This window comes from Vulpes vulpes, chromosome 5 (genome assembly GCF_048418805.1).
Source record: "Vulpes vulpes isolate BD-2025 chromosome 5, VulVul3, whole genome shotgun sequence".
Taxonomy (NCBI): Eukaryota; Metazoa; Chordata; class Mammalia; order Carnivora; family Canidae; genus Vulpes; species Vulpes vulpes.
In genome coordinates, this window is record NC_132784.1 from 10,044,631 (window position 1) to 10,071,079 (window position 26,449).

The following is a 26,449-nucleotide window of genomic DNA, read 5'->3' on the forward strand; positions in this document are numbered from 1 at the left end:
TAGTACAACACTGAATTCTTTCTTGTTATTCCTGCTTGCCATTGAGTAAGTTCTTAGTAGGTATTAGCTATTATTTTTCCTACTTATGTGAACCCCAGAATATTCCTTGACAGCACATTGTCCTTTACCTAACCCATTCTTACTCTCCCTTTCCTATCCTGAACCCACACTCCTCTTCTTTTTTCAAGGCTTCAAGAGTAATTTAACGATTCTTTGCTTTGGAGGCTCAGTTATAAAGAAATATGCAGGGAATTTTACTAAAGAAACACATAGCTGTTCAGTGGATTTCCATGAACTCCCTTCCAGTGTAACAATCACTTCTCTTCCCCCCACCCTACACCCACCAAGATTCACCAGTCATCATTCTCCTTCAGGATCATTCCAGTCCTCCATTAAATTTTTCTCTAATTAATTGCTAACAATCTACAGCTTTCATCTAAAGCTTTCAATTAACTTTTCTGTCTCTGACCCTGCTTCTGCTACCTACAGAGATAGTAAAACAACTGACAATATGAAAGCAAACACACAAATATAACGGAAAATTACTAAGGGATCAAGAAAACGAGTCTTTCTGGAATTTAATCAGCTTCTAAAAGACATTTCTAAGCAAAAACATATTAGAAAAAGAAACCAAAAAAAAAAATTGGATTCAAAGAATAGCTTAAACAATGACAAGAAAGAAGAAAATCACTCTCTAGATCATACTGGCCTCTGAAGAAATTCCAGTTAGTTACCCAATATATGAAACAGCACTGCAAATCAGCTGGTCCCTTTTCCCTCTTTAAAATCAAAACAAAATTCATTCAACAGATCCTTGTTACCTATGGTCTATGTATAGAGAAAAAAGGGTCTTTCCAGATCATTATCTAAAATTTATTCTTCCATTCAGTAGGGACATCTAGTAGTAGATACAATGAATTATTTTTATCTTATTTTATTTACTTTATTCCTATAAGTCATTTAAGAAAAAATTTAAATTACACTCAATTAACTGAAGTTTAAGGGTTAAATCAGTATGCACCCCCCCATGCCACACCTAAAACTCCAAGGACACAGAGTGGTGAAAGTTATGAAGGATGAAGTTGAAGTATCTCAAGTTCCATTCTTTTCCCTATTTATATGACAGAGCAGCTCCCTTTTGAACAAATCCTTCTATAACTGATTTTAATTTACTTGAGAGAAAGAGAGAGTATGCACGTGGGGAGTGGGGAGAGACTGAGAGGAGAGAGAATCCCAACCAGCCTCCCTACTTAGCTCAGACCCTGACTCAGGGCTTGATCCCAGAACTCTGATTTCAGGACCTGAGCTGAAATCAATAGTCAGATGCTCAAATGACTGAGCCACCCAAGTGCCTCAAATCCTTCTGTAATTTCAAAAGGCTGTCACCTTCACCTACATCAAGACCCACTGAACAGAATTAAGGACAGGCTGAATCAAAATGACAAGTTTAAAGCAGCTACAACACTTTGCATGCATGTTTAAAAACACTTAGGAGATGACCTTACAGTTCTTATCACTGCCCAAGTTTCTTCCTTTCCTCCTGAACATCCATAAATTGTGCTTTTGAAATAGGTCTGTAAGAGGTCGGCACACACGCATTCCCCAGCAAAAGAAAAGAGAAAGTATCAGCGTTGGAAGGCAGAGATTTCTAGGAGATCTGGAGATGTGCAGATATACGAAGGAGAATTCTGAATACCTGGTTGTTGATGTTGACATCAATGTTGGGACGAGGGGATGGCAATGGACTACTTTCCATCTCAAGGTGTTTGAGCTTCTGTGAGGCATCTTTTAATGCTGAGAAAAAATGGCAACATGGCCTCTTAGGCAGGCTGTCAGAGCTGTGTGAAGGTATACACTTAAGGTTTTTTCCCAACATGTTACCAACAATTAAATGGAATAACCCATATGACCACAGGATAAATATATTTTCTTTCTACAACTAGGTAACTATTAATTTAAGAGTTAACCTAAATTGTAAGAATATTGCCTTGTATCTATACCACTTGTAGAAAGCCACTAGATATGGAATCTCAATCGCATGTGTGATTAAGTAGGCTTACAAGCCAAAAGATAAGAAGAAAAGGCAGAGAACACCTGTGACATGATCCTTCCATTACCACAATGCAAGCTCCTCCTTCCAAACCTCAGTACTTTGCCACTTTATTTCCTTGGCATTGACTATACTCTGCCTAAAACTACACTTCTGTGGAGCAAACAGATGAAGGACATATATTTATTCATTCATTGATTCAAATGAGTACATATTGATAACACAAGATGTGATACAGGACAAGCCCTTTGTCTTTATTATGTTTTGCCTAGCTGAAAAACACATTACAAATAAATTTCTCTAACCATTGAAAGAAAAGATAATATATTAAGCACAATTCAGCTTTATTTTTTTTTTTTTTTAAATTTTTATTTATTTATGATAGTCACAGAGAGAGAGAGAGAGAGGCAGAGACACAGGCAGAGGGAGAAGCAGGCTCCATGCACCGGGAGCCTGATGTGGGATTCGATCCTGGGTCTCCAGGATCGCGCCCTGGGCCAAAGACAAGCGCCAAACCGCTGCGCCACCCAGGGATCCCCACAATTCAGCTTTAAATGAATTCTATTTAAATTAACCCTTCCAGGGGTGCCTAGGTAGCTCAGTAGGTTAAGCGTGTGTCTTTGCTCAGCATGCTCAAGCATGCTCAGGTCACTATCCTGGGGTCCTGGGATCAAGCCCCACGGCTGGCTCCCTGCTCACTGAGAGGTTACTTCTCCTACTCCATCTGTCCACCCCCCCCCCATTTGTTCTCTCTCCCTAAAATAAATAAATAAAATCTTAAAAAAAAGTAACCACTAATAATCTTATTTTGCAGGGATGAATTTGGTTAAATTTTTACACTGTCACTTGACAAAAAAAAAAAAGCTGTTGAATGCCTAGTAATTTCTAGTTAATCCAGTAGAAAGGAGGGAAAAATGATGAAATCACTTTCTCCTGGTCAAAGAGATCTTATAAAAGTGTCCATTAATTAACTCAGCGAATCACTGTCTTGGCTACACATTACAATCAGATGTGGAGCCTTTAAGGAATACTGATTCCCACAGCTGATCCTAGAACCATGATAACAGAACTTTCAGATATAGTTTTCTGGTACTGGTAGTTTTTAAAACTTTACACGTAATTTTAATGTACAAAACTGAGAATCATGAATTCAACACTAATCTTCACAAAATCTTCCATACTGATTTACATACTTTTTTTAAGAAGGAAAAGGAGAGGGGTAGAGAGAGATTGTTAAGTAGGCTCCATGCTCAGTGTGGAGCTCCATCTCAGGTGAGATCATGACCTGAGCCAAAATCAAGAGTCAGATACTTAACTGACTGAGCCACCCAGGTGCCCTCACTTACATACTTAATTGCCATCTCCTGGCAATGCTTCAAATTATGCAATACTAAATTTTAACATGATGATGTTGAGACCACAAATACTTTAGCTTATGCTTATAAATTAATACCCCAAAACTTAGGTTTTGGGGTGTTTTCTGGTTGAAATAAAGCTTTTTATGCTACTACTGTTTGGTTGAGGAACATCCTAAAAAAATAGGATAAGCTGTTTTTTATATTTTAACTTCTTACCTATGTGAATCAGGATTTTGACATTACAGCCAAAAGAAAATACAGAATAAATTGGACACCAGGATTATAAGATGTTCTTTTTTTAAATATTTTAAATTCAATTTGCCAACATATTGTAAGGCCTTAATTCTTAATATCAAAACACACTATTTTCACTGAATGACTTTGAACAAATATTATAAACCTGGAGTAAGTTTAATTAATGAAACCTCCACACTACACAATAATTTTTTCTGCCACAACTTCAATGTCGTATTTAAGCTCTGCTTTGAGTACCTTCTGTAAGCTTTGCACAGTGGCAGTTTCAGAGCCAATGACATTTTTTCCAGGGTGCAATTATTGCCAATTAAGTACCTTCTGTAATGAGGGGGCTCACTCAGTGTTAGGTATCTATTTCTGATATATGGCAGAGAGATTTTTAAAAGTCTCCTATATACGGGTTCTAATGCTTCCCTACTCTTTGAAGTTCCTGATCCAAGATTCACCAATAAAGCACAATAAATTCTTTGATACATCAGGCTTGGAGAGTTATTATACATATTTGGAGAGTTATTATACATCTTATTTGTTCCTCTCCTAGGCATTTTCCTAGTTCATTCTACCATGTTCTCCAAAACCAAAACCATCTCCTGGAAAGTATATACTAAATAAATGCTGTTTGCTAACACTATGCTGTGGCAGCACTAAAAGAGAAGAAAAAATTTTTTTTGGAATTCATATAATGGATATCAAATGGAATGTATATATAAAATCAATATTGCCAACTCTACAATAGGAAGACTACTTTTATTTTAACCCTGGAAATATTCTGTGTTAAGCTAGCCCTGCTTATGGCTAAAAACATTTGCTTCACTTTGTATTTGTAATGATTACTTAAGGAACAAAGGGACAGAGGGGCAAATTTTTAAAACTAATTACCAGTAGTACTTTAGCATGTTCCATTAACCAGAAGCACTGAATAACTTTCCATTAACATTTTCTATTCTAAATTATTACATACTGTTGCTGTATTCTATGCTCTTCAGACAACCACATATTCACTGGCAGTTCCCTATGAGCTGTTTAAAAGTGGTGTCCGACGTTAGTGATAGAAATCAAAATTGGGAATAGTCATATAAATATGAGTTGCTTTTAAATGAACACACATTACACTGATACTTAATAGAAAGCTCCTGTCTAAAGGTAGTTTATACTTCAATATCAAACCAAATTCACAAATATATAGATATTTTCAATTTATTGTTCCTTTTTAACTTTTTAAAAAGTTAAGAAAAGCAGCACCCCTCCTGGATTATTTATTTTTGCGGTCAGGGCAACAACAGTCCTCATTGATAACAAAATACTTTCTAGGAGCTAATGGAATACCCAAACATTTATTGAATCCTGTAATACAGAAAATCTTTATGGAAACATTTTTCTTTCTCTTAATTTTCACTCAAAGTAAAAAGTAAGTTTGAAAATCTGTAAATGTTTAATGACTTATAAATGATACAAATGTTTAATTGTCCCAATTATATGATCTTAACTATTTCAATGGACAAAAAGCCAAAAAGAAGGCATAACTATTATCCATTAAATTTTAAAATTCAACTATTGCATAAAATATGCTTGAAGTAACAGATTTAAATAGCTCATTTTAAAGGGATGTAAAATAAAAACTTGTCCTTGATGTTATATAGAACATCTATACTTACTCCCGCATTCCTCTTTAGTTCCCTCCAATCCGGTTTGCCTGGTGATTATGTTAACTTCATCTGGCGCTTGGGCTATTTCCAGAGTGTCAGGTGCCCCAATTACATCATCAATGGTTGTTTCCAGTAAGTCTGGGCTATCTAGCAAATCAATATTCAGAGGCAAGCTGTAAGGGTGAAAGAAAACTAACTTAGACCAAGAAATTTATCATGAATTTAAAAACTAACAAAAATATCTTTAAAAAAAAAATCTGTGTAAGAGTTCACATCCCAACTGGTTTAGTCATATGTCAAACCCTTAGGCAGACTTCTTTTCCAGCAAAAAATGGTGCAAAAAGGGACTAGATTTAGTATCCCTCCCCCCCTTAAATAACCTAAGGGGGTTAAAAAAGAAACTATTTTCAAGATATTTAGACCTCAGATAACACAAGAGATTCAGGACACGAAAAAAGGTAAGCCCTATGGTAGCCTCAAGAGAATTTCCATGCAAGTGGTGCAGAGAAGGTGAAATGAGGCAGAACATGGAGGACTCCCTTAGCTGAGAGTCTAAAATGTGTTAAGGCAGCTAGAGTTTATGGGACAGAGTACCAGAAGGGAGAGAGCAGCACTTCAAGGAGAAAATCTTGAGGATCTGCAGAGCAATGATCAGAGAATATGTGTGAGGAAACTCCCTGAGGCTGGGGAAAGAGCCATCCAACAGGATTTCTTCTCCCCGTGTGACTGAGGAAAGAGCTAGTAGTACTCACAGTGGGTCACAGTGCCTGTTTCCACACACAGACTGTAAAAACACATAATTCACAAGGCACTGAATATTGAGAAAAGTCTTGCCTCAGTAGTGGAGAATAATTAACCTAGACTGAGCATGACAACACACTCACCTAAGACATCATGAAAGTAAGACCTGAAAGGATCAAACGGTTTCCAAGTAACAACTATATCCTAAAACAAACCTCAAGATTTAAAGGAATATAAAATTATCTAGCATCCAACAAAGCAAATTTTAGGTATCCACTGAAAGATTACCAGAAATGCAAAGAGGGAGAAAAAAGCTCTTAATATTTAAGAGAATAATCAATTAATAGAAACTAATGTTAGAATTAACAGAGAAAGACATTAAAACAGTTATAACTGTATTCCATATGTTCACAAAGTTAAACAGAGACACAGAAAATATAAAAGACTCAAATCAAACTTCTTGAGATAACGGAGATGAAAAATATATTAAATGGGATTGACAGCAGATTTGACATTAGAAAAGGTGCTGAATTTGAAAGCACAGCAATAGAAACTATACAAAATAAAACACCACAGAGGAAAAAAGAATCCGCCCAAAATGAAAAGATATCAGTTAGCATCTTCAAGCAGTGTATTGTATGAATAACTGAAGTCCCAAAGTGGCAATGAGACCAAACAAATTTTTAAAGAAATAATGGCTGAAGTTTTTCTAAATTTGATGAAAACCATACACCCGTATATTCAAGAATCTCAACAAACCCTAAACACAAGCAATATGAAGAAAACTACACCAAAGCACATCATAATCAAACTGCTTAAAACCAATGATAAAAAGAAAATCTTAAAAGCAGCCTAAGACATTATATATTCAAAGTAATAAAGATAGATGACAGCAGATTTCTTTCTCATCAGCAATAACGCAAACTAGAGAGAAGGGGGTACATCTTGAAATTGCAGAAAGAAAAAAAGTATCAACCCAAATTTTATAACCAGGAAAAAAAAAGCTTATTTAAAAAACAAAGGAAAAGTTAGGCATACATCAAAGGAAAACAAAAAGCATACATCCACAAAAAAATGTGTACATAAATGTTCACAGCAGCATTATTCATTAACAGCCAAAAAATGGAAGCAACTCAAATGCCCATCAACTGAGGCATGGATTTAAAAAAAAAAAAGGTGGCTGGGATCCTGGGGTGGCACACCGGTTTGGCACCTGCCTTTGGCCCAGGGCACGGTCCTAGAGTCCCAGGATAGAGTCCCGCGTTGGGCTCTCGGCATGGAGCCTACTTCTCCCTCTGCCTGTGTCTCTGCCTCTCTCTCTCTCTCTCTATCATGAATAAGTGAATAAAATCTTAAAAAAAAAAAAAAAAAAGGTGGTATAACTCCAGAATGGAATACTAATCAGCAATAAAAAGCTGTGAGGTACTGATGACATGTGCTACAACACGGACGATCCTTGAAAACATGATGTGAGGGGGAAAAGCCAGACACAAAAGACTGCCTAGGAGTCCATTTATATGACATGTCCAGAACAGGCAAGTTCATAAAGACAGAAAGATTTGTGGTTGCCAAGGGCTGGAGGAGGAGTCAGGGCAGAGTGCAGACTTGACTGCTGTGGTGTAAACCATGGAAATTAAGATTCAATACTAAGTGCTGCCTTGATACCTTGGGCCTCACAGGGCACCAAATGCCTAGTCAAGTGTTAACCAGACACGCACCCCCACCCACAAGCCAGTAGAAAAGATCCCAGGGCACCTGGCTGGCTCACTCACTAGGGCATGCCATTCTTAATCCTGAGGTTTGAGTTCAAGCCCCACACTGGGTATAGAGATTACTTAAAAATAAAATCTTAAAAAAAAAAAAGTTCCCCATCTAACTATACCACAACCACATTATTCCTGATTCTTAACTTAATGAGTTTTACTTTCTTGCCAGCCCATGAGATTATTCAAACAAGCAATCACATCTTCTGGTGGGAAGCAGGGGTGACTTTATTCTCATCCTATTACTACAGAGCCTGCCTCCCACAACTCATGCTTGTTCAGTTTGCTCCCAAGTAGAACACTCATGTGACCCTGTATCTGTTGTGAGGCTTTCCCCTCCCTTGAGCTAGGAGTATATGTGACTAACAAATTACTGTCCATCTCATCTATCTAGTGTTGGGTATTGTATGTTCAGCTATTCTGTAGTATTTAGGACAGAAGATCCCTCCCCTATAAAAGAGTGAGTAGGAATTGATCAAAACAACTGTTAAAAGGCATAGGGTTTCTTCAAGGGGGACAAAAATGTCCTAAAATATAACTGTAATAAAGGCTGCACAGTCCTACAAATGTACTAAAAACAAGGAATGTATGCTTTAAATGGTGAATGCTATGTGAATTATATCTTAATAAAGCAATAAAAAAGTCAAAATACAAAAGAATTCATGAACAAAAGATTTGCACTAAAAAAAACATTACTTTGAACTAAATGAAAATTAAAGGATAACATTCAAATTTGTAGGATGCCACTAAAGTGATACTTAGAGGAATATTTATAGGACTAAGTATCTCTAATAGAAGAGGGTGCCTTGTTGGCTCAGTTGATTAAACATCTGCCTCTGGCTGGGGTTGTGATCTTGGGGTCCTGGGATCAAGTCCCACATCTGGGGGACCGGTGGACCAGGGAGCCTGATTTTCCCTCTCCCTCTGTGTGCTACTCCCCCTTATCATGTGTGCTCTCTCCCTCCCTGTCAAATAAATAAATTCTTTAAAAAAATTTCTCGCATCAGTGACCTAAGCTTATACTTTGATAAACTACAAACAGAAGGGCAAATTAAATGCAAAGGAAGAGGAGGGCAGAAAATAATGAAGTTCAAAAAGAGAAAACAACAGAGTAAATGGGTTAAAACAAGAGCTAGCCTTTGAGAAGCTCAACATAATTGATAACCTCTAGCTAAACTGATAAGGAAAAAAGAATACATATTTACCAATATCAGGAATGAGAAGGGTGACATCACTACAGATCCTACATATATTAAAATGGTATATGAGAGGCACCTGGCTGGCTCAGTCATAGTCTTAATCTTGCCGTCATAGTTTCAAGCCCGATGTTGGCCAGAGTATACTTTAAAATAAATAAATGGGGGCACCTGGGTGGCTCAGTCAACTGGACATCTGCCTTCAGTTCAGGTCATGCATGATCCTAGTGTCCTGGATTGAGCCCCGCATCAAGCTCCCTGCTCAGTGGAGAGCCTGCCTCTGTCTCTGCCTCCCCCTCTGCTTGTGATCTCTCTGTCAAATAAATAAAATCTTTTATAAAAATTAAAAAAAACAGGGCAGCCCTGGTGGCACAGAGGTTTAGCACTGCCTGCAGCCCGGGGTGTGATCCTGGAGACCCTGGATCGAGTCCTGCGTCGGGCTCCCTGCATGGAGTCTATTTCTCCCTCTGCCTCTCTCTCTCTGTGTGTCTCTCATGAATAAATAAATAAAATTTTAAAACTTAAAAAAAAATTTTTTTTAAATAAAATAAGGGAACATTAGCAACTTTATGCCAATAAATTCAACAACTCAGATGATATGGAAAAACTCCTTGAAAGGTACAAACTACCAAAGCTTATTCCAGAAGACAGACAAAATCTGAATAGACACGTACAAGAAACTGAATTAGTAATTAAAAATCTCACAAAGAAAAAGTCAGGCCCAAATGACTTCCTTGGCAAATTCTATCAAACATTTAAAAGAAAAAATAATGCCAATCTTTAACAAACTATTAAAAGAGGCAAAATTCCCTGACTCATTCTAGGAGGCCATTACTACCTTATTAAGACATAACAAGAAATTAATAAATACAAAAGACAGGCCACCATGACCAAGTGGGATCTACCAAAGGAATGCAAAGTTTAACATTCCAAAACCAATTAAGATAATATATCATATTAGCAGAAGAAAACAACATGATCATCTCAGTAGAGGCAGAATATGCATTGGACAAATTCCATACCATTCAGGATAAAAACTCTTAACAAACTAGGAATACATAAAAAACATTCTTAATCTGATGAGGGCATTTACAAAATACCAGCAGCTAAGACCACATTTAATGATGAATGACTGAATGCTTTCTTCTGTAAGACAGAAACAAGAGAAGGATGTCCACTGTTCCAACTTCTGTTCAACACTGTACTAGAGGTGGTTTTTTTTTTTTTAAGATTTTATTTATTCATTTGACAGAGAGAGAGAGAGAGAATGCACACAAGCAAAGGAAGCAGCAGGCAGAGGATGAAGAAGCAGGCTCTCTGACAAGGAGGGAGCCCAATGCGGGGCTCAATCCCAGGACCCTGGGATCATGACCTGAGCTGTAGGCAGACACTTAACAGACTGAGCCACCCAGGCAACCCTGTACTAAAGGTTCTAACTGATGCCGTAAGAAAAAAAAAAGGAAAAGAATAGAAAAGTATATCAAAGGTACCCAGACTGGGAAGGAAGAGGTAAAAAGAAAAAGGTTTTTACACGTAGATGACAGAATCCAAGAAAGTAATAACTAAGTTCAGCAAAGTTCCAGGATACAAGATCAACATACAAAAATCAAGTATATCTATATACTAAGCAATGAATAGAAAATTGAAATTAAAACAATTCCATTCAAAATATCATACAGAATAAAAACTTAGGAATAAACTTAATAAATTGGGCAGGACTTGTACACTTAAAACTATAATTAATTAATTGTGATCTAAATAAAAGACATTTCATGTTCATGGATCAAAACACTTAATATTGTCAAGATGGCAATTCTTTCCAAACGATCTACAAACTTAATGCATTCATGATCTAATTTCCAGCAGGCTTTTTTTTGGTAGAAATTGACAACTCAATCCTAAAATTTATATAGAAATTCAAAAAAGCGAGAATAGCTAAAACCATTTTGAAAAAGTAACAAGAGTTGGAGGATATACATCATCTGATTTCAAAACTTACTATAAGTTGCAGTAACCAAGACAGTGGGGTACCAATACAAAGACAAACATGTAAATTAACAGAACAGAGAGTTCAGAATTTCTTATATTTATGGCTCATTTTTGCCAACACAAATCAATGGAGAAAAGAATAATCTTTTCAAAAAAACGGTACCGAGACAATTATATATATTATATATATATGTATATACACACATACATATATTTTTTACAAAAATATCTTTTAGAAAAATATACATATATACGTATATCATATATTTTGGCGGGGCTGGGCTCCAGGTCAGGCCTCTGGGGGGCGGGGCTCCAGATCAGGCCTCCTGGGGGGTGGGGCTCCATATATATACCATTGGTGTGTATATATATATATATATGCATGTATTATACACACACATACACACCATACATAAATATTAAATCAAAATGGATAACAGACCTAAGCAGTAAGAGCTAAAACTGCAAATATCTGAATAAAACACAGGGGAAAAAGATCTCTAACTCCGGGCTGGCAAAATGTTCTTAGCACATGACACCAAAGGTACAATCCATAAACGTAAAACCTTATAAGCTGGCCTTTATCACAGTAAAATGTTTGAGTTTCAAAAGACATGAGGGGCACCTGGGTGGCTCAGTTGGTTGAGCATCCATCTCTTGGTTTCAACTCAGGTCATGATCTCAGGGTCATAAGATACAGCCCCACATGGAGCTAGCTATGTACTCAGCAGGGAGTCTGCTTCAGATTCTCTTTCTCCCTCTCCCTTTGTCCCTCCCCCTGCTCTCATACACTCTCTCTCTCTGATAAAATAAATTAAAACATTAAAAAATGATATGGAAGTGAAGAGAAGGCATAGACTAGAAAATTGCTGCAAATCATGTATCTGATAAGGGATGAGAATCCAAAATATATAAAGAACTCTTAAAAAGACAAATAACTCCTATAAAAATGGTCAAAACATTGAAGAGACATTTCTCCAGAGACAATATATAACTAGCTGATAACCACATGAAAAGATTCTCAATATCACCAGCACTCAGGAAAATGCAAATCAAAATCACAATAAGATACCACCATCCTCTCATTATAGTGGCTATAATCAAAAAGACAAAACAACAAGTGTTAGGATGTGGAAGCAATGGAACCCTCATGCATTTCCACTCTGGAAAACAGTCTGCCAATTCTTCGAAAAGTTAAAATGTAAATTTATCATGTAATCCAGCAATTTTCCTCCTATGAATTTATCCAAGAGCAATGATACCCTATGTCCACACAAAGACATATATACAGGAATGTTCATAACATTATTCACAGTAGCCCAAACATGGAAACAATCCAAATTTCCACCAAATGGTGAATGGACAAAATGTGTATATCCATACAATGGATTATTACTGGACAATTAAAAGGAAGAGGTTAGGATCCATGGATGAACCTCAAAAACATTGTTAGATGCACCTCGGTAGCTCAGTTGGTTAAGCATCCAGCTCTTAATTTCATCTCAGGTCAGAGTTGTGAGATGGAGTCCCATGGTGGGCTCTATGCTAGCATGGAGCCTGCTTAAGTTTCTCTCTTCCTCTACCTCTGCCCCTTCCACCCTCCCTAAAAATAATAAAAACAAAAACAGTATTCTTAAAAAAAAAAAAAAAAACACAAAACACATAATGTTAGGTGAAAGAAGCCAGACATACACCTCTGTATATTGTAGAATTCCATTTATATGAAATCTAGAAAAGGTAATTATAGAAACTGGAAGCAGATCAGTGGTTGCCTGAGGGAGTGGAAGGATAGGAGCATTACTTAAGTGTAAACGAGCACAAGGAAACTTTTTGGGATGATGAAAACATTCTAAAACTGGATTGTGGTAAGGATTGTACGATTCCATACATTTCTAAAAATCATGGAATTGTATACTTACGATAAATGAATTTTATAATATATAAAAATGTTTCAATAAAATTAAAAAGAAACCTTAGCTAAACTCAGAATTGAGAAACTAGAAACTTGTTTGGCAAAGTTGGAAGATGCAAGATCAATATATAAAAATCAACTGTGTATCTGTTCACTAGCAATGAACAGTAAGGAACTAAAATGAAGAAAATCCCATTTAGAAATCAAACGTATCCTAAATGTATTGTTTTTAAAGAACCAGAGACTCTCAACCCAATTCGTCTGCTGTGGGAAAGCTCAAAGCTTAGATCATTTTGTTGATCGAATACTGAGTTAGAGCAAAGCAAAAGAACTGCCATTGTTTAGAAGGTTTCATGTTTTTTTCTAGAGAAATAAAGGTCATGTTTCATTTATATAACTTGCGTCTGCTTCTCTCTATGTCTCTGCCTCTCTGTGTCTCTCATGAATAAATAAATCTTTAAAAAAAAAAAACAACTTGTGTCTGGGATTCAAGTAAGCAAAAATTCTTTTGATAACTATTAAAAGAGGTAGTTAGAACAAAGAATTTCTGTACAAGAGATCTGTGTCCCAGTCCTATCTCTGCAACCACCTACACATACAACTTTGGACAAATCACTTTACCTTGGTTTTCAAAATGTGTTCTGCAGAGCCCAAAGGATTCCACAGACACATGTGACTTATCTATGGGTAAGGAAACAGCAGTGTGTTTTAAATCTCCTCACAGTGATTTTCTTATGGACATTTATTTAGAATTCCAGGTAAATTTAATTCAAAGCATTTCTTGGCTAAAACTAATTTGAAACCACTGGAGTAAGGCATTTCAAGCATTTTTCATCTTTAACACTAAAACTATAAAAATCTATTAGTGTAAAACCATCTCATTAGCTCATTTTGAAGCTTTTCCCACTGTTCCAATTGTTATCTTCCCTAAGAGTGAACCAGTGTCTCGTTTCTTTTTAATAACATCAAAAGTAGACGTGGTAACAGGAAGAAAAGCAGCAAAAATATTGGAATTTTAGAATCTGTTGAAGCTGGTTGATAAGTGTATTTGTTTATTATATATTTCTATACTTTATATAATTTTGCGATTTTCATCATAAATTTTTAAAGGTGTGGGGGCACCTGGGTGGTTTAGCCGGTTAAGCATCTGATTCTTGGTTTTGGTTCAGGTCATTATCTCGGGGTCATGAGATCAAGCCCCACCTCAGGCTCTGCACTTAGTGTGAAGTCTGCTTGGGATTCTCCCCCTCTTTCTTTGCCCTTCCCCCAACTCATATGCATGCATTCTCTCTCAAATAAATAAATCTTTAAAAATAAATAAATATTTAAGGATGTGGATAGCAATATTTTTAGACAAAATGAGGTGATAATTGGGAGTTCATCTCCTGTGGTTCCAAAATGACACATGGCAAGTTTTTTTTTTTAAACTATATACTATGTGCTTAGTCCATTCAGGGTTCTATAACATAAATACCAGAGACTTTGTGGCTTATCAACAGAAATTTATTTCTCACAGTTCTAATAGCTGGGAAATCCAAGAACAGGCACTGGCAAATTTGGTGTCTGGTGAAGGTTGGCTTTCTAGTTCAGAGATTTTTTTTTTTTTTTTTCAGTGTATCCTCATACAAGGAGTGCATGAGGGATCTCTCTGGAGTCTTTTTATAAGGCACTAATCCCATTCATGACCTTATCATCTCCCAAAGGCCTCAACCTCCAAACACCATCACACTGGGGGTTAATTCTCAACACACAGACTTTGGGGGATACAAATATTCAGTCCGTAACATATAAAACTAAGGAAAAAAAAAACCTTCATTCATCTGAAATTAAATAGAAGCCCATATATACAAGAATGTGCAATTGTCTCAACTGAAGAACAGTGATTAAAAAGTACCCACATTATATGTGCACCTCGCCAAATTCTTACGTTGAAGTCCTAACACCCAGCACCTCAGAATGTGATCTTATTTGGAAACGGGATGACTGCAGATGTAATTAGTTAAGTTGGGATGAGATCACACCAGAGAGTAGGGAAGATACTTAATTAAATATGACTAATGTCCTTACAAAAGGGAGAAAGAAACTTGGACACAGATAGATACACGAGGTGAGCACCAAATGAAGATGAAGGCAGAGATCAGATGGTGCTTCCGCAATCCAAAGACTGTCAGGAAACCACCAGAAGCTAGACATGGAACAAGTTGTTTCTCATAGCTCTCAGAAGCAAGCAATTCTCACTATGCCTTTATCTCTTGGACTTCTAGCCTCTAGAACTGTGAGACAAAATTTCTGGTTGTCACCCAGTTGTAACAACAGTCCTAGCAAATTAATACATCTTACATTCTAAAAATCTGAGCAGGACTTACTAAAAAAGAACCTGAGAATACTATTATTGAGATCATAAAAGACAAATAACATAAAAACATTATGCAAGAAAATTCAAAGGACGCAAGTGCACTCTTAACTTTTCTCCTCTTCTCCCCAGGAGAGTAAGGCACTACAAAAATCACATCAAGTAAATGGAGACTATAAAGAACCTGTGAAAGGGGAGAATGGTATCTTACTTTGTGGTGGGGGACTGCTGAACATCAGAAACTGCTAAGACTACATCAGGGAGCACAGAGAGAGATAGGATATATGAATCTGTAAGTTTGGGAGCATATGTAAATATATGAAAATATATTTCCCATGCAGGGCAATGCCTCCCTCAGCATGGAGAAGTCTAAACTCAATGAGTTGACTGGAGCCAACCTTAAAAACACAGAGAAAAAAGACCAAGCAGTTGGAAAAGTACATTTCTATAGTTTGGCACAGCAAGAATGCAGAGACTTCCAGAGGCCAAATTTGAAACAAGTCACACATCAAAATGAGTAACAGGAATGGATAATACATTTTAAAAAAAATCTGTGTATCAATTAATAACAAATTATTTCCTTTACAGGTGAGAGGAAGAGGAAAAATTCTCTTTTACAGGAGTACGCAAACTCCTATTCTTAGAAAGAATGATGAAATTAGAAAACCACCATACTGTAAATACCAAAGTAACAATAATTGATTCAGGCAAAAATTATCAACAGATGCTAAAACTACTGGGTATAAAGACTGTTACAGGGATGCCTGGGTGGCTCAGCAGTTGAGCATCTGCCTTCAGCTCAGGGTGTAATCCAGGGATCTGGGATTGAGTCCCATATCAGGCTCCTTGCGGGAAGCCTGCTTCTTCCTCTGCCTGTGTCTCTGCCTCTCTCTCTCTCTGTCTCATGAATAAATAAATAAAATCTTAAAAAAAAAAAAAAAAAAAGACTGCCACGGAATAGGATATCCATTCATTCTCAAAATGACACTCCACAGAGTAGAGCAAAAAAACCTTTCTAGCCTTACTAGAAAGGGTAAGGAAAGGAAAGAAAACAAAGCGAGCTGAACTCACAAACAAAACATTACAAAGCATGTAGGAAAAAAGAGGAAATCATTAGATTTTTCATAAAATCACTCTACAGTGACAACATAAAGACACAAAAGCACACTCACTCATAAGAAACAAAAAAAAGGGCGGGGGATGAAGTCTGAAGGTAGTAGAATAGATGAACAAGTGATCATTGATTAGGAGAACTGTAGAGGGATCCCTGGGTGGCGCAGCGGTTTGGCGCCTGCCTTTGGCCCAGGGCGCGATCCTGGAGACCCGGGATCGAATCCCACGTCAGGCTCCCGGTGCATGGAGCCTGCTTCTCCCTCTGCCTGTGTCTCTGCCTCTCTCTCTCTCTCTCTCTCTCTCTGTATGACTATCATAAATAAATAATAATAAAAAAAAATTTTTTTTTTTTTAAAAAAAGAACTGTAGAAAGCTAAAACCCAATTTTAGAGTAGGGAAAGCCTAGGGAAAAAACTAAGTCACTCCACAGAACTCAAGAAAACTTGTATATAAATAAATATTTTCTCCAATTTCACGGGTTGTCTTTTCACTTTGACAGTATCCTTGGAAACACATAAGTTTTAATGTTTGATGAATTCCTCTTTATTTTTTCTTCTGTCACAGGTGCTTTTGGTGTCATATCTAAAAAACTATTGCTGAATCCACAAAGATTTACCTCCTGTATTCTCCTCTAAGACATCTACAGCACTAGCTATTAATTTTAGATCTGTGATCCATTTGGAGTTCTTTTTTTTTTCTTTTTTTTTACATGTTGTAAGGTAGGGGGTCCAATTTCATTCTTTTCTATATGACTATCTGGTTGTTCCAGCAGAATTTTTAAAAAAGTAATGTTTACGTAATGGGAAAACCATCTGTGGGCAGCCTGGGTGGCTCAACAGTTTAGCACTGCCTTCAGCCCAGGGCCTGGTCCTGAAGACCTGGGATTGAGTCCTGCATCGGGCTCCCTGCATGGAGCCTGCTTCTCCCTCTGCCTGTGTCTCTGCCTCTATCTCCCTCTCTGTGTCTCTCATGAATATATAAATAAAATCTTAAAAAAAAAAAAGGAAAATCATCTGTAAACAAATTTAGATTCATTATTCATACCTTATACCAATATAGTTCTAAGTGGATCTGAGATTACTGATATTACACAGATACATTACTGATGTTACAATATTATGTAAGTTACTGATGTTATAGTTAATATCCCTAATATACATTAAAAACTTCTTAAAAATAAAGAGAAAAGGGATGCCTGGGTGGCTCAGTGGTTGAGCGTCTGCCTTCTACTCAGGGCGTGATCCTGGTCCAGGGATCTAGTCCCACACTGGGCTCCTTGCAAGGAGCCTGCTTCTCCCTCTATGTCTCTGCCTCTGTGTCTCTCATGAATAAATAAATAAAATCCTTTAAAAAAATAAAAATAAATAAAGTGAACAGCGCTGCTTGAAAAGGGAGGAGGGGACACTACAAATAAGACATCAATTCACAGGGGGAAAAAAAGGCTCTTAAACATACACACACTCATAAGAGGAATTTAAATAAAAACTACACTAAACATATCCATCATTAATCTTGATTATGGTGTTGATATCACAGGTGTATCCATGCCAAAACTTACCAAGTATTTTGAATACATGTACTTCACTATATATCAAATGCATCTCAATAGAGCTGTAAGGGGGAAAAAAAATGAAATACTTCATCTCCAATAAAGGGAAATCTGGCAACATCTAGAAAAATTAAAATGTATGGAACGAGAAAAGATTCAAATAGCCAAAGGAATGCTGGAGAAGAAAACCAAAACTGGTGGCATCACAATTCCAGATTTCAAGCTCTATTACAAAGTTGTAATCATCAAGACAGTATTGATAGTGGTACAAAAACACACACAGATCCACGGAACAGAACAGAGAACCCAGAAATGGACCCTCAACTCTACGGTCAACTAATCTTCAACAAAGAACATCCAGGAAAGAGTATCCAATGGAAAAAAGATAGTCTCTTCAACAAATGGTGTTGGGAAAATTGGACAACCAAATGCAGAAGAATGAAACTGGACCATTTTCACACCAAACACAAAAATAGACTCAAAATGAATGAAAGATCTAAATCTAAGACAAGAATCCATCAAAATCCTACAGGAATACACAGGCAGCAATCTTTGTGACCTCAACTGCAGCAACTTCTTGTTAGACATGTCTCCAAAGGCAAAGAAAACAAAAGCAAAAATGAACTACTGGGACTTCATCAAGATAAAAAACTTTTGCACAGCAAAGGAAACAGCAAAACCAAAAGACAAATGACAGATTGGGAAAAGATATTTGCAAATCTTATCAGATAAAAGGCTGGTATCTAAAATCTATAAAGAAAGTATCAAATTCAACACCAAAAGAACAAATAATCCAATCATGAAATGGGCAGAAGACATAAACAGACATTTCTTCAAAATAGACATACAAATGGACAATAGACACATGAAAAAATGCTCTATATCACTTAGTATGAGGGAAATACAAATCACAGGAATAAAAATAGTCATGAACTACATAACACACTGAAAGAATCCATGAATCCATGTATAAATAGATAAGAAAAAGTTCTTTTTGTAGAATACCAACTAACCAACTGATTAGTATAGAATGATAGCAAATCACGATTTTGCAACAATCATAGTAAACAAATTTCACCATTAGATGAAAGTTTGCTGGGAGACAATATTTACACAAAGTTTTCGATAATTTTTTAATTACAAAAAAGATATATATATATACATATATATATATATATATATGTATATATATATGGAAAAAATATAGTGGAAAAAATCTGATAAACAATACCTAAACCAAGTAATCTATCAAATGGACAAAGCAGCATCAAGTACCCTCTGATATGATATGCCATGGATATATCATTTCTGTATAGACATATCACATTTTTCTTGACAAAAGTGCCTAAAATGAATTCAGTCATGAAAAAACAACCGATTAAATTAAAATTAGGGATAGTCTATGAAACAATAAACATATACTATTTAAGAATGCAAATGTTATGACAGGTACAGAGGCTGAGGAACTGCTGTAGATAAAGACACTAACGAAACTAAATGTTAATGTGTAGTTCTGAATTGGATCAAAGCAGTTGTTATCAAACACAGTGTTAGGACAATCAGGAAACTTGAATATGGATAGCATATAGTAGATAATAGTAGTATAATATATTGGACTCCCTGAATGTGGTAACTGCCTTGGGGACATATTAGAGAATGTTATTGCTCATCCCTCTCTCACCTAAAATGCACCACAAACTCACTTGGAATAAAATCCATTCTTTCCTCTGGCATATATGACCCTCCATGACTAGATTCCTCCCTAGCACCCTCAGAACATTTCTCATACCAGCCTCTTCTTAATCAAGCTCCATTCACACTGGTTTTCTTTTCTACTCCTCAAAATCAAACTAAAGGCCTCTATATTAGCTGTTATGTCTGCCTGAAATAGCCTCTTTCTTTGTAATGGCTGACTCCTTACACCACTCTTACCTCAACTTAGGTATCTCTTCAAAGGCCTATCCCTCACCCTGAAGTCACTTACTGTGACATTACCTTATTTTCTTCACAGCATCTATTACTATTTGAAATCATGGCATCTGTATCTATGTATTTATTACCAGCCTCCATTACTAGAATATATGTCATGAGAATAGGAACTTATGTCCTGGTCACTACTGCATTTCCAGAATGTTAGGCAGTGCCTGTACACAGTAGATCCTTAACATCCAACATCCAGTCATTAAATCACTGAGTTACTAATTTTGACACGTACCCAATAGGGAGTCTACCATTTAAGTATGATGAAAATCCTAATGAAATCTCGACAACTTTATTTTTAAGATTTTATTTATTTATTCATGAGAGATACAGAAAGAGGCTGAGACACAAGCAGAGGGAGAAGCAGGTTCCATGCAAGGATATATGGGGACTCGTGGAATGTGGGATCGTGGAATCTGGGATCATGCCCTGAACCAGAAGCAGACACTCAACCACTAAGCCACCCAGGCATCCCTAAATCTCGACAACTTTAAATGCTTAGTATTGGGGATAAAAAGGGAGGGCATTAACTTTTTAGTGTAAAAACACTATCATCAGGTCAGGAGACACACAAAAACAACCTATTCCATTCATTCCCTCTAACTCTCAATATATTTCTTTCCCAACTAAAAAAAGTGGGAAGATAGGGGAAAAGAGGGAGTTGGGGGAGTGGGGAAGAGCACATGCAGGAAAGGGTGAGCACAGGGCAGCCCCAGTGGCGCTGTGGTTTGGCGCCGCCTGCAGCCCAGGGTGCGATCCTGGAGACCCTGAATCGAGTCCCACATCGGGCTCTCTGTATGATGCCTGCTTCTTCCTCTGCCTGTGTCTCTGCCTCTCCCTCTCTCTGTCTCTATGAATAAATAAATAAAATCCTTAAAAAAAAAAAAAGGGTGAGCACAGAATGTGTACAAGAGAAATATTAAAAGAACAACTACTGTGAAAGATACCAGAAAGGGTTTCTCTTCCAACTACTTTCTATCTCAAAACAAAGCCAAAAAATTAGTAAGATTCATTAAAACTCATCTTCCAACAAAGCTGTGACCAATACATTTAAGTTATAAATTCTCAAGGGTGAACAATTATGTCCTTGCTCACTATCACACCCTTGAATTTTAAAACAAGCTATGATGTATCTGAAGGTCATTTATGCCACATTCTTGTGTGCTGCTGTTACTGAATTTTTGTAGGTAACATCCGATAAAATACCTCTCCTAAATGAGAGGTTCGTAAAAGTCACTTTGGGATTTATCTGTATTTTTTAGTATTCGTTACACAGCAATAGAAAATGAAACACCAATGAACCAACCTGGCACACTATGCTCTCAATAACTGCTTAAATAAACTTACTGCACCCACTCTTTTCTTCTCTAGGAAAATACATATGTCATTTAAATGGAAGATTCTTGTTATGCCTTCACCCAGAAAGATTTATTTAACTGCCCCACTGAAACTTGCAAACAGATATAGGATTATATTCTACAAGTAAGCAAAACTCAAGAGAGAATTATAATTTTAAAAAATGTAATTTCTAAATGCAAATAATTCAACCCTGAGCACCCCATTTCATAAAGATTTGAACTATAAAACATTAAATACAGTCTACTTAACCTCTTTACAAACAGAGAAATAAGTAATCATTCTGGTATAAGAGCTGTCACTGTGGGCAGTCCCGGTGGCGCAGCGGTTTGGCGCCACCTGCAGCCTGGGGTGTGATCCTGGAGACCTGGGATCGAGTCCCACGTCAGGCTCCCTGCATGGAGCCTGCTTCTCCCTCTGCCTGTGTCTCTGCCTCTCTCTCTGTGACTATGAATGAATAAATAAAAATCTTAAAATAAAAGAAAGCTGTCACTGTGCCTTGTTTTCATTCTATATAATCTGCCTCACATAGGTAGGGACAAACATATAATGTGCCACAAAATTAAAGTAAAATGTTCTATAAAAAGACTAAATTGACATGCCTCCAGAGTAAAAGGAGCACATATAGAAAGAAGACAATTTCAGATGCTACTGATAATTTTGAAAATGGCAATTTTGAAAATGGGCAAAGGATGTGAATAGACATTTCTCCAAAAGATATACAAACTGGCAATATGCATATTAAAAAAAATACCTAACATTAATAGTCTGGAACATCAATAGCCCTGTGAAAATGCAACTCAATGCCACAGTGTGCTACCACCCTCAAAACAACCAGGATGACTATGATGAAAAAGGTAACAAAGTTGCTGGTGAAAATGTAAAATGGTGCAGCCACTTTGGAAAACAATTTTAACATTCTTCAAGATGTTAAAAATAACCATATGACCCAGCAATTCCACTCCGATCAATATATCCAAAAGAACTGAAAACACGTGTTCTTAAAAAACAAAAAAAGCCCTGTCCCTGAATGCCTAGAGCAGTACTGACAGTAGCCAAAAAGTATCAACTGATGGACAAAGATTATGTATTATACAAGGTAATATATTAAACCATTAAAAGGAGTCAAATACTTATAAATGCTATAAAACGGATAAAAAAAAATTTTTTTTTAAGTTTAAGTAAGCTCTATGCCCAATGTGGGGCTTGAAATCATGACCCTGGATGAAGAGTCACATGCTTGGGGCGCCTGGGTGGCTCAGTGGTTGGGTGTCTGCCTTTGGCTCAGTCTGTGATCCTAGGGTCCTAGAATTGAGTCCCACATCAGAATCCTTGCAGGGAGCCTGCTTCTCCCTCTACCTATGTCTCTGCCTCTCTCTCTCTGTCTCTTATGAATAAATAAATACATAAAATCTTAAAAAAAAAAAAAAAACAATCCTAACAACAACAAAGTCACATTCTCTACTGACTAAGCTAACCAGGCAGTCCAACATGGATAAAACACTAGGCTAAGTGAAAGAAGTCAGAGGAGAAACATCACATATTATATGATTCTATTTATGGGACATTTCCAGAATGAGAAAATTAATGGAGACAGATCAGTGTTTGCCAGGACTTGGTGGGGAGGGGAGAACAGGAAGTAGGCGCTAATGGGTAAAGGGTTTCTTTGGGAGATAATTAAAATTTTCTGGAATTATACTGGTGATGGTTGTAAACCTTTGTGAATATACTAAAAACCAATGGGTTGTATACACAAAAGTTTTTTAAAATGTAGTTAGACATTACATTTTTTTCAGTCTGTTGCTTTTGGCAATGTCCTAGCACACATCCATTTCTCAAAAATGTATGAAGGAATATGTAAGGATATGATCTCTTCTATCCATCTTCTTTTTCATGGACACTTACTTAAGGCAGTCTGTCTTGTTTCCCACTACATTTTGGATCATTTTAACTTATTCTTACATATTTATAATAGATGCTAGCTAAAAAACAAAACAAAAACAATGTCTCCCTATTGCCACTGTCTCAAAATTCAATTTATCTTTCCAGGTTCACTTTCTGTGCACTTAAAATATATTACACAGGTTGATGATTTTTACAAAAATGTAAACATACCTCAGACATTCCACTTGCTTTTATAACTCAACAATGTATTACTGACTTGCTCAATAACCAAGCACATGGAGAATATTCCTCATTCTTTACCAATTACAGAGCATAGATGCAGCATACGTTATTTACCTAGTCTTCCACCAATTGACATTCATTCTTTGCACTACCTTTTTTGAAAGTTATTATGCTCCTTTTTACTCTCCTTTACTCTACAACCTAGGTCCTATCAAACTTTACAATGAATGGAGTTGGTACAGTGGGTATCATTCTGGGTTCTAGGACCAAGTTGACTTTAAGGCTCAGCAAAGTAATTCTGGAGAAGCTATACACTTACCGTGCTTCTATTTCTTCACTAGCCTAAGTACCTACAGAGTCCTATCAGGAATAATTGTTTTGCTGGAGTAAATATTTACTGTTATACCTCCAGAACAATGTCAGGCACAGACGTACTCAATGGTTTTAGCTATCATTATTACTATGGCTCCACATGAATTCTGTACTCATTACTCAAACTCATTACCCAGGAATGACTCCCTTGTCTATTTCTTTGACTCTGTTACAGTTAAAATTTTCTTCTGCTACAGCTCTCTTAGCCCATAATGATTAATTCATCAATCACTATTAAGTATCCTTCAAAATCTGATACAAATCTCAGCAAGCCTTCTTAACTTCAACTTTTTACTCTTCCATGACCGTGCTTGTCAAGGACTTAGCACTTATATCAGTTATTTATAAAACTATCTCCACAATTTGAATGTAAATTTCTTGAAGCCAGGGACAGCATTTTGGCTACCTCTTCATCACCAAATCTGACAAGAGGTACTTGGCATTTGTTCATTCCTTTGATCAACTAATACTTGAATGCTGAGCCAGGCAATGCTCTGGGGATAGAGAAGTAAAAATAAATGTTCTCTTTTGATGAAGCTTACATTCTGTTGACAACTACCAGAGATGACAAACATATAAAATGAAGTGATGTGAGAAAAAAATGAAGCAGGGTAAGGGAGATAAGGATGATGAGGGGTGGGGGCATGATTATTTTACAGAGAGGTGAGAAAAGTTTCTCTGATAAGAAACTTAAAAATGTGAGAATGAACCACAAAAGATTCAAGGGAAGAACATTTATGTAGAGGTAAAAATACAAAGATCCTGAGAGGGAACACACCTGGTATATTTGAGCAAGTCTTTGGAATCAGCAAACAAGGTCAAGCCTGACAGATGACAAAGTGTAGGAAAAATCATGTTTTTGTCAATACCAGGAATTGGGGTTTTTAGTCTGTGTGAGAGGAGGGCCTCTGGAACACCTGAGCAGAGGAATGACATGATCTAAGTTACAATCACCATGGCTGCCAAAGGGAATAAGAGACAGTAGAGGACCAAGGGCAATGGCTAGAAGACCAGGTAGGAAATAAAGTATAACAGTACACTGAAACAGGTAGCACTTCAAGTTATTTTATAAAGTTGTAGCAATCAACACAATGCGGTATTGACACAAAAATAGACACATAGCTAATGGAACAGAATAGAAAACCCAGAAATAAACCTGCAACTACATGGTCAATTAATCATCGACAAAGCAGGGAAAGAACATGCAATAAGAAAAGGACAGTCCTTTAAGTGGTCAATTAATCATCGACAAAGCAGGGAAAGAACATGCAAAAGAAAAGGACAGTCCTTTAAGTGGTGTTGGGAAAATTGGACAGTGACACACAAAAGAAAGAATTTGGACCACCTTCTTACACCACACACAAAAATAAATTCAAAATGGATTAAAGACCTAAATGTGAGACCTGAAAGCATAAAAAACTCTAGAAAAGAATAGAGGCAGCACCCCTTAGACACTGGCCACAGCAACTTTTTTCTAGATGTCTCATAAAGCAAGGAATACAAAGACAAAAACTATTGGCGCTATAAAATAAAAAGCTTCTGCACAGCAAAGAAAACAATCAACAAAACTAAAAGGCAATCTATGGAATGGGAGAAGATATTTGCAAATGACATACCTGATAAAGAGTTAATATCCAAAATATATAAAGAACTTACACTAACTCAACACCCAAAAACCTGAATAATCCAGTTAAAAAATGAGAAGACATGAACAGGTATTTCTCCAAAGAAGACATACAGATAACCAACAAACACATGAAAAGATGTTCATCATCACTTACCACCAGGGAAATTCAAATCAAAACTACAATGACATATCACCTCACATGTCAGAATGGCTAAAATCACAAATATTGGTAAGGATGTGGAGAAAAAGGAACATTTGTGCACTGTTAGTAGGAATGCAAATGTTGCCCAGTAGTGCAGCCACTGTGGAGCATATGGAGGTCCTTCAAAAAGTTAATACTACCCTACAATGCAGCAATCATGCTACTACTTACCAAAAGAATCCAAAAAATACTAATTCAAAGAGATGTAGCAGCATTATTTACAATAGCCAAGATATGGAAGCAGCCCAAATGTCCATCAACTGATGAATGGATAAGAAGATGTGGTATATATATATATACAGAATGGAAAACTATTTAGCTGTAAAAAGAATGAAATCTTGCCATTTGCAACAACATGGTTGGAGCTACAGAGAATAATGCTAAGCAAAATAAGTCAGAGAAAGACAAATACTACATCATTGCATCGTATGTTGAATTTAAGAAACAAAACAAACAAGCAGAAGGGATAAAAGAGAGACAAACCAAGAAACAGACTCTTCATTATAGAGAACTGATGGATACCACAAGGGAGGTGATGGGTGATTAGTGAGAGCACACATGAGAAGGGCAAGGGGTAGAGGAGGAAAGAAAAGTAGAAGCCAATTTCTCGCTAAGCAGGGAGCCCAGATGCAGGACTCGACCCCACAAACAAGGGATCATAACCTGAGCTGAAGGCAGACACTTAACCAACTGAGCCACCCAGGCACCCTGATTCTGGATCTATTTGAAGAACTGATAGAACTTACTGATGTCTAGAGATAAAAGAGTCAAGATAATTATTAGAGACTATGACCTAAACCAATGCTTCTCAAACTTCACTATGCATCAGAATATCCGTGAGCGCATATTAAAATGGATTA

At 36.7% G+C, this 26,449-nt stretch overlaps 1 protein-coding gene across 10 annotated transcripts in view; it reads right to left on the reverse strand.

Annotated features, from left to right (window-relative positions):
* EPB41L5 (erythrocyte membrane protein band 4.1 like 5) overlaps positions 1-26,449 on the reverse strand; it is a 139,425-nt gene that overhangs the window by 28,981 nt on the left and 83,995 nt on the right. For 6 of the 10 annotated variants that reach the window (XM_072757551.1, XM_072757548.1, XM_072757547.1 and 3 more), the window contains exons 17-18: positions 5,319-5,482; positions 1,697-1,794 (exon numbers count right to left, since the gene is read on the reverse strand). In XM_072757551.1, coding sequence (XP_072613652.1) covers positions 1,697-1,794; positions 5,319-5,482 — 262 coding nt within the window. Of the gene's footprint in view, positions 1-1,505; positions 1,575-1,696; positions 1,795-5,318; positions 5,483-26,449 lie in introns of all 10 variants that reach the window. The other 4 variants (XM_072757550.1, XM_072757546.1, XM_072757543.1 and 1 more) reach the window with 1 other exon arrangement.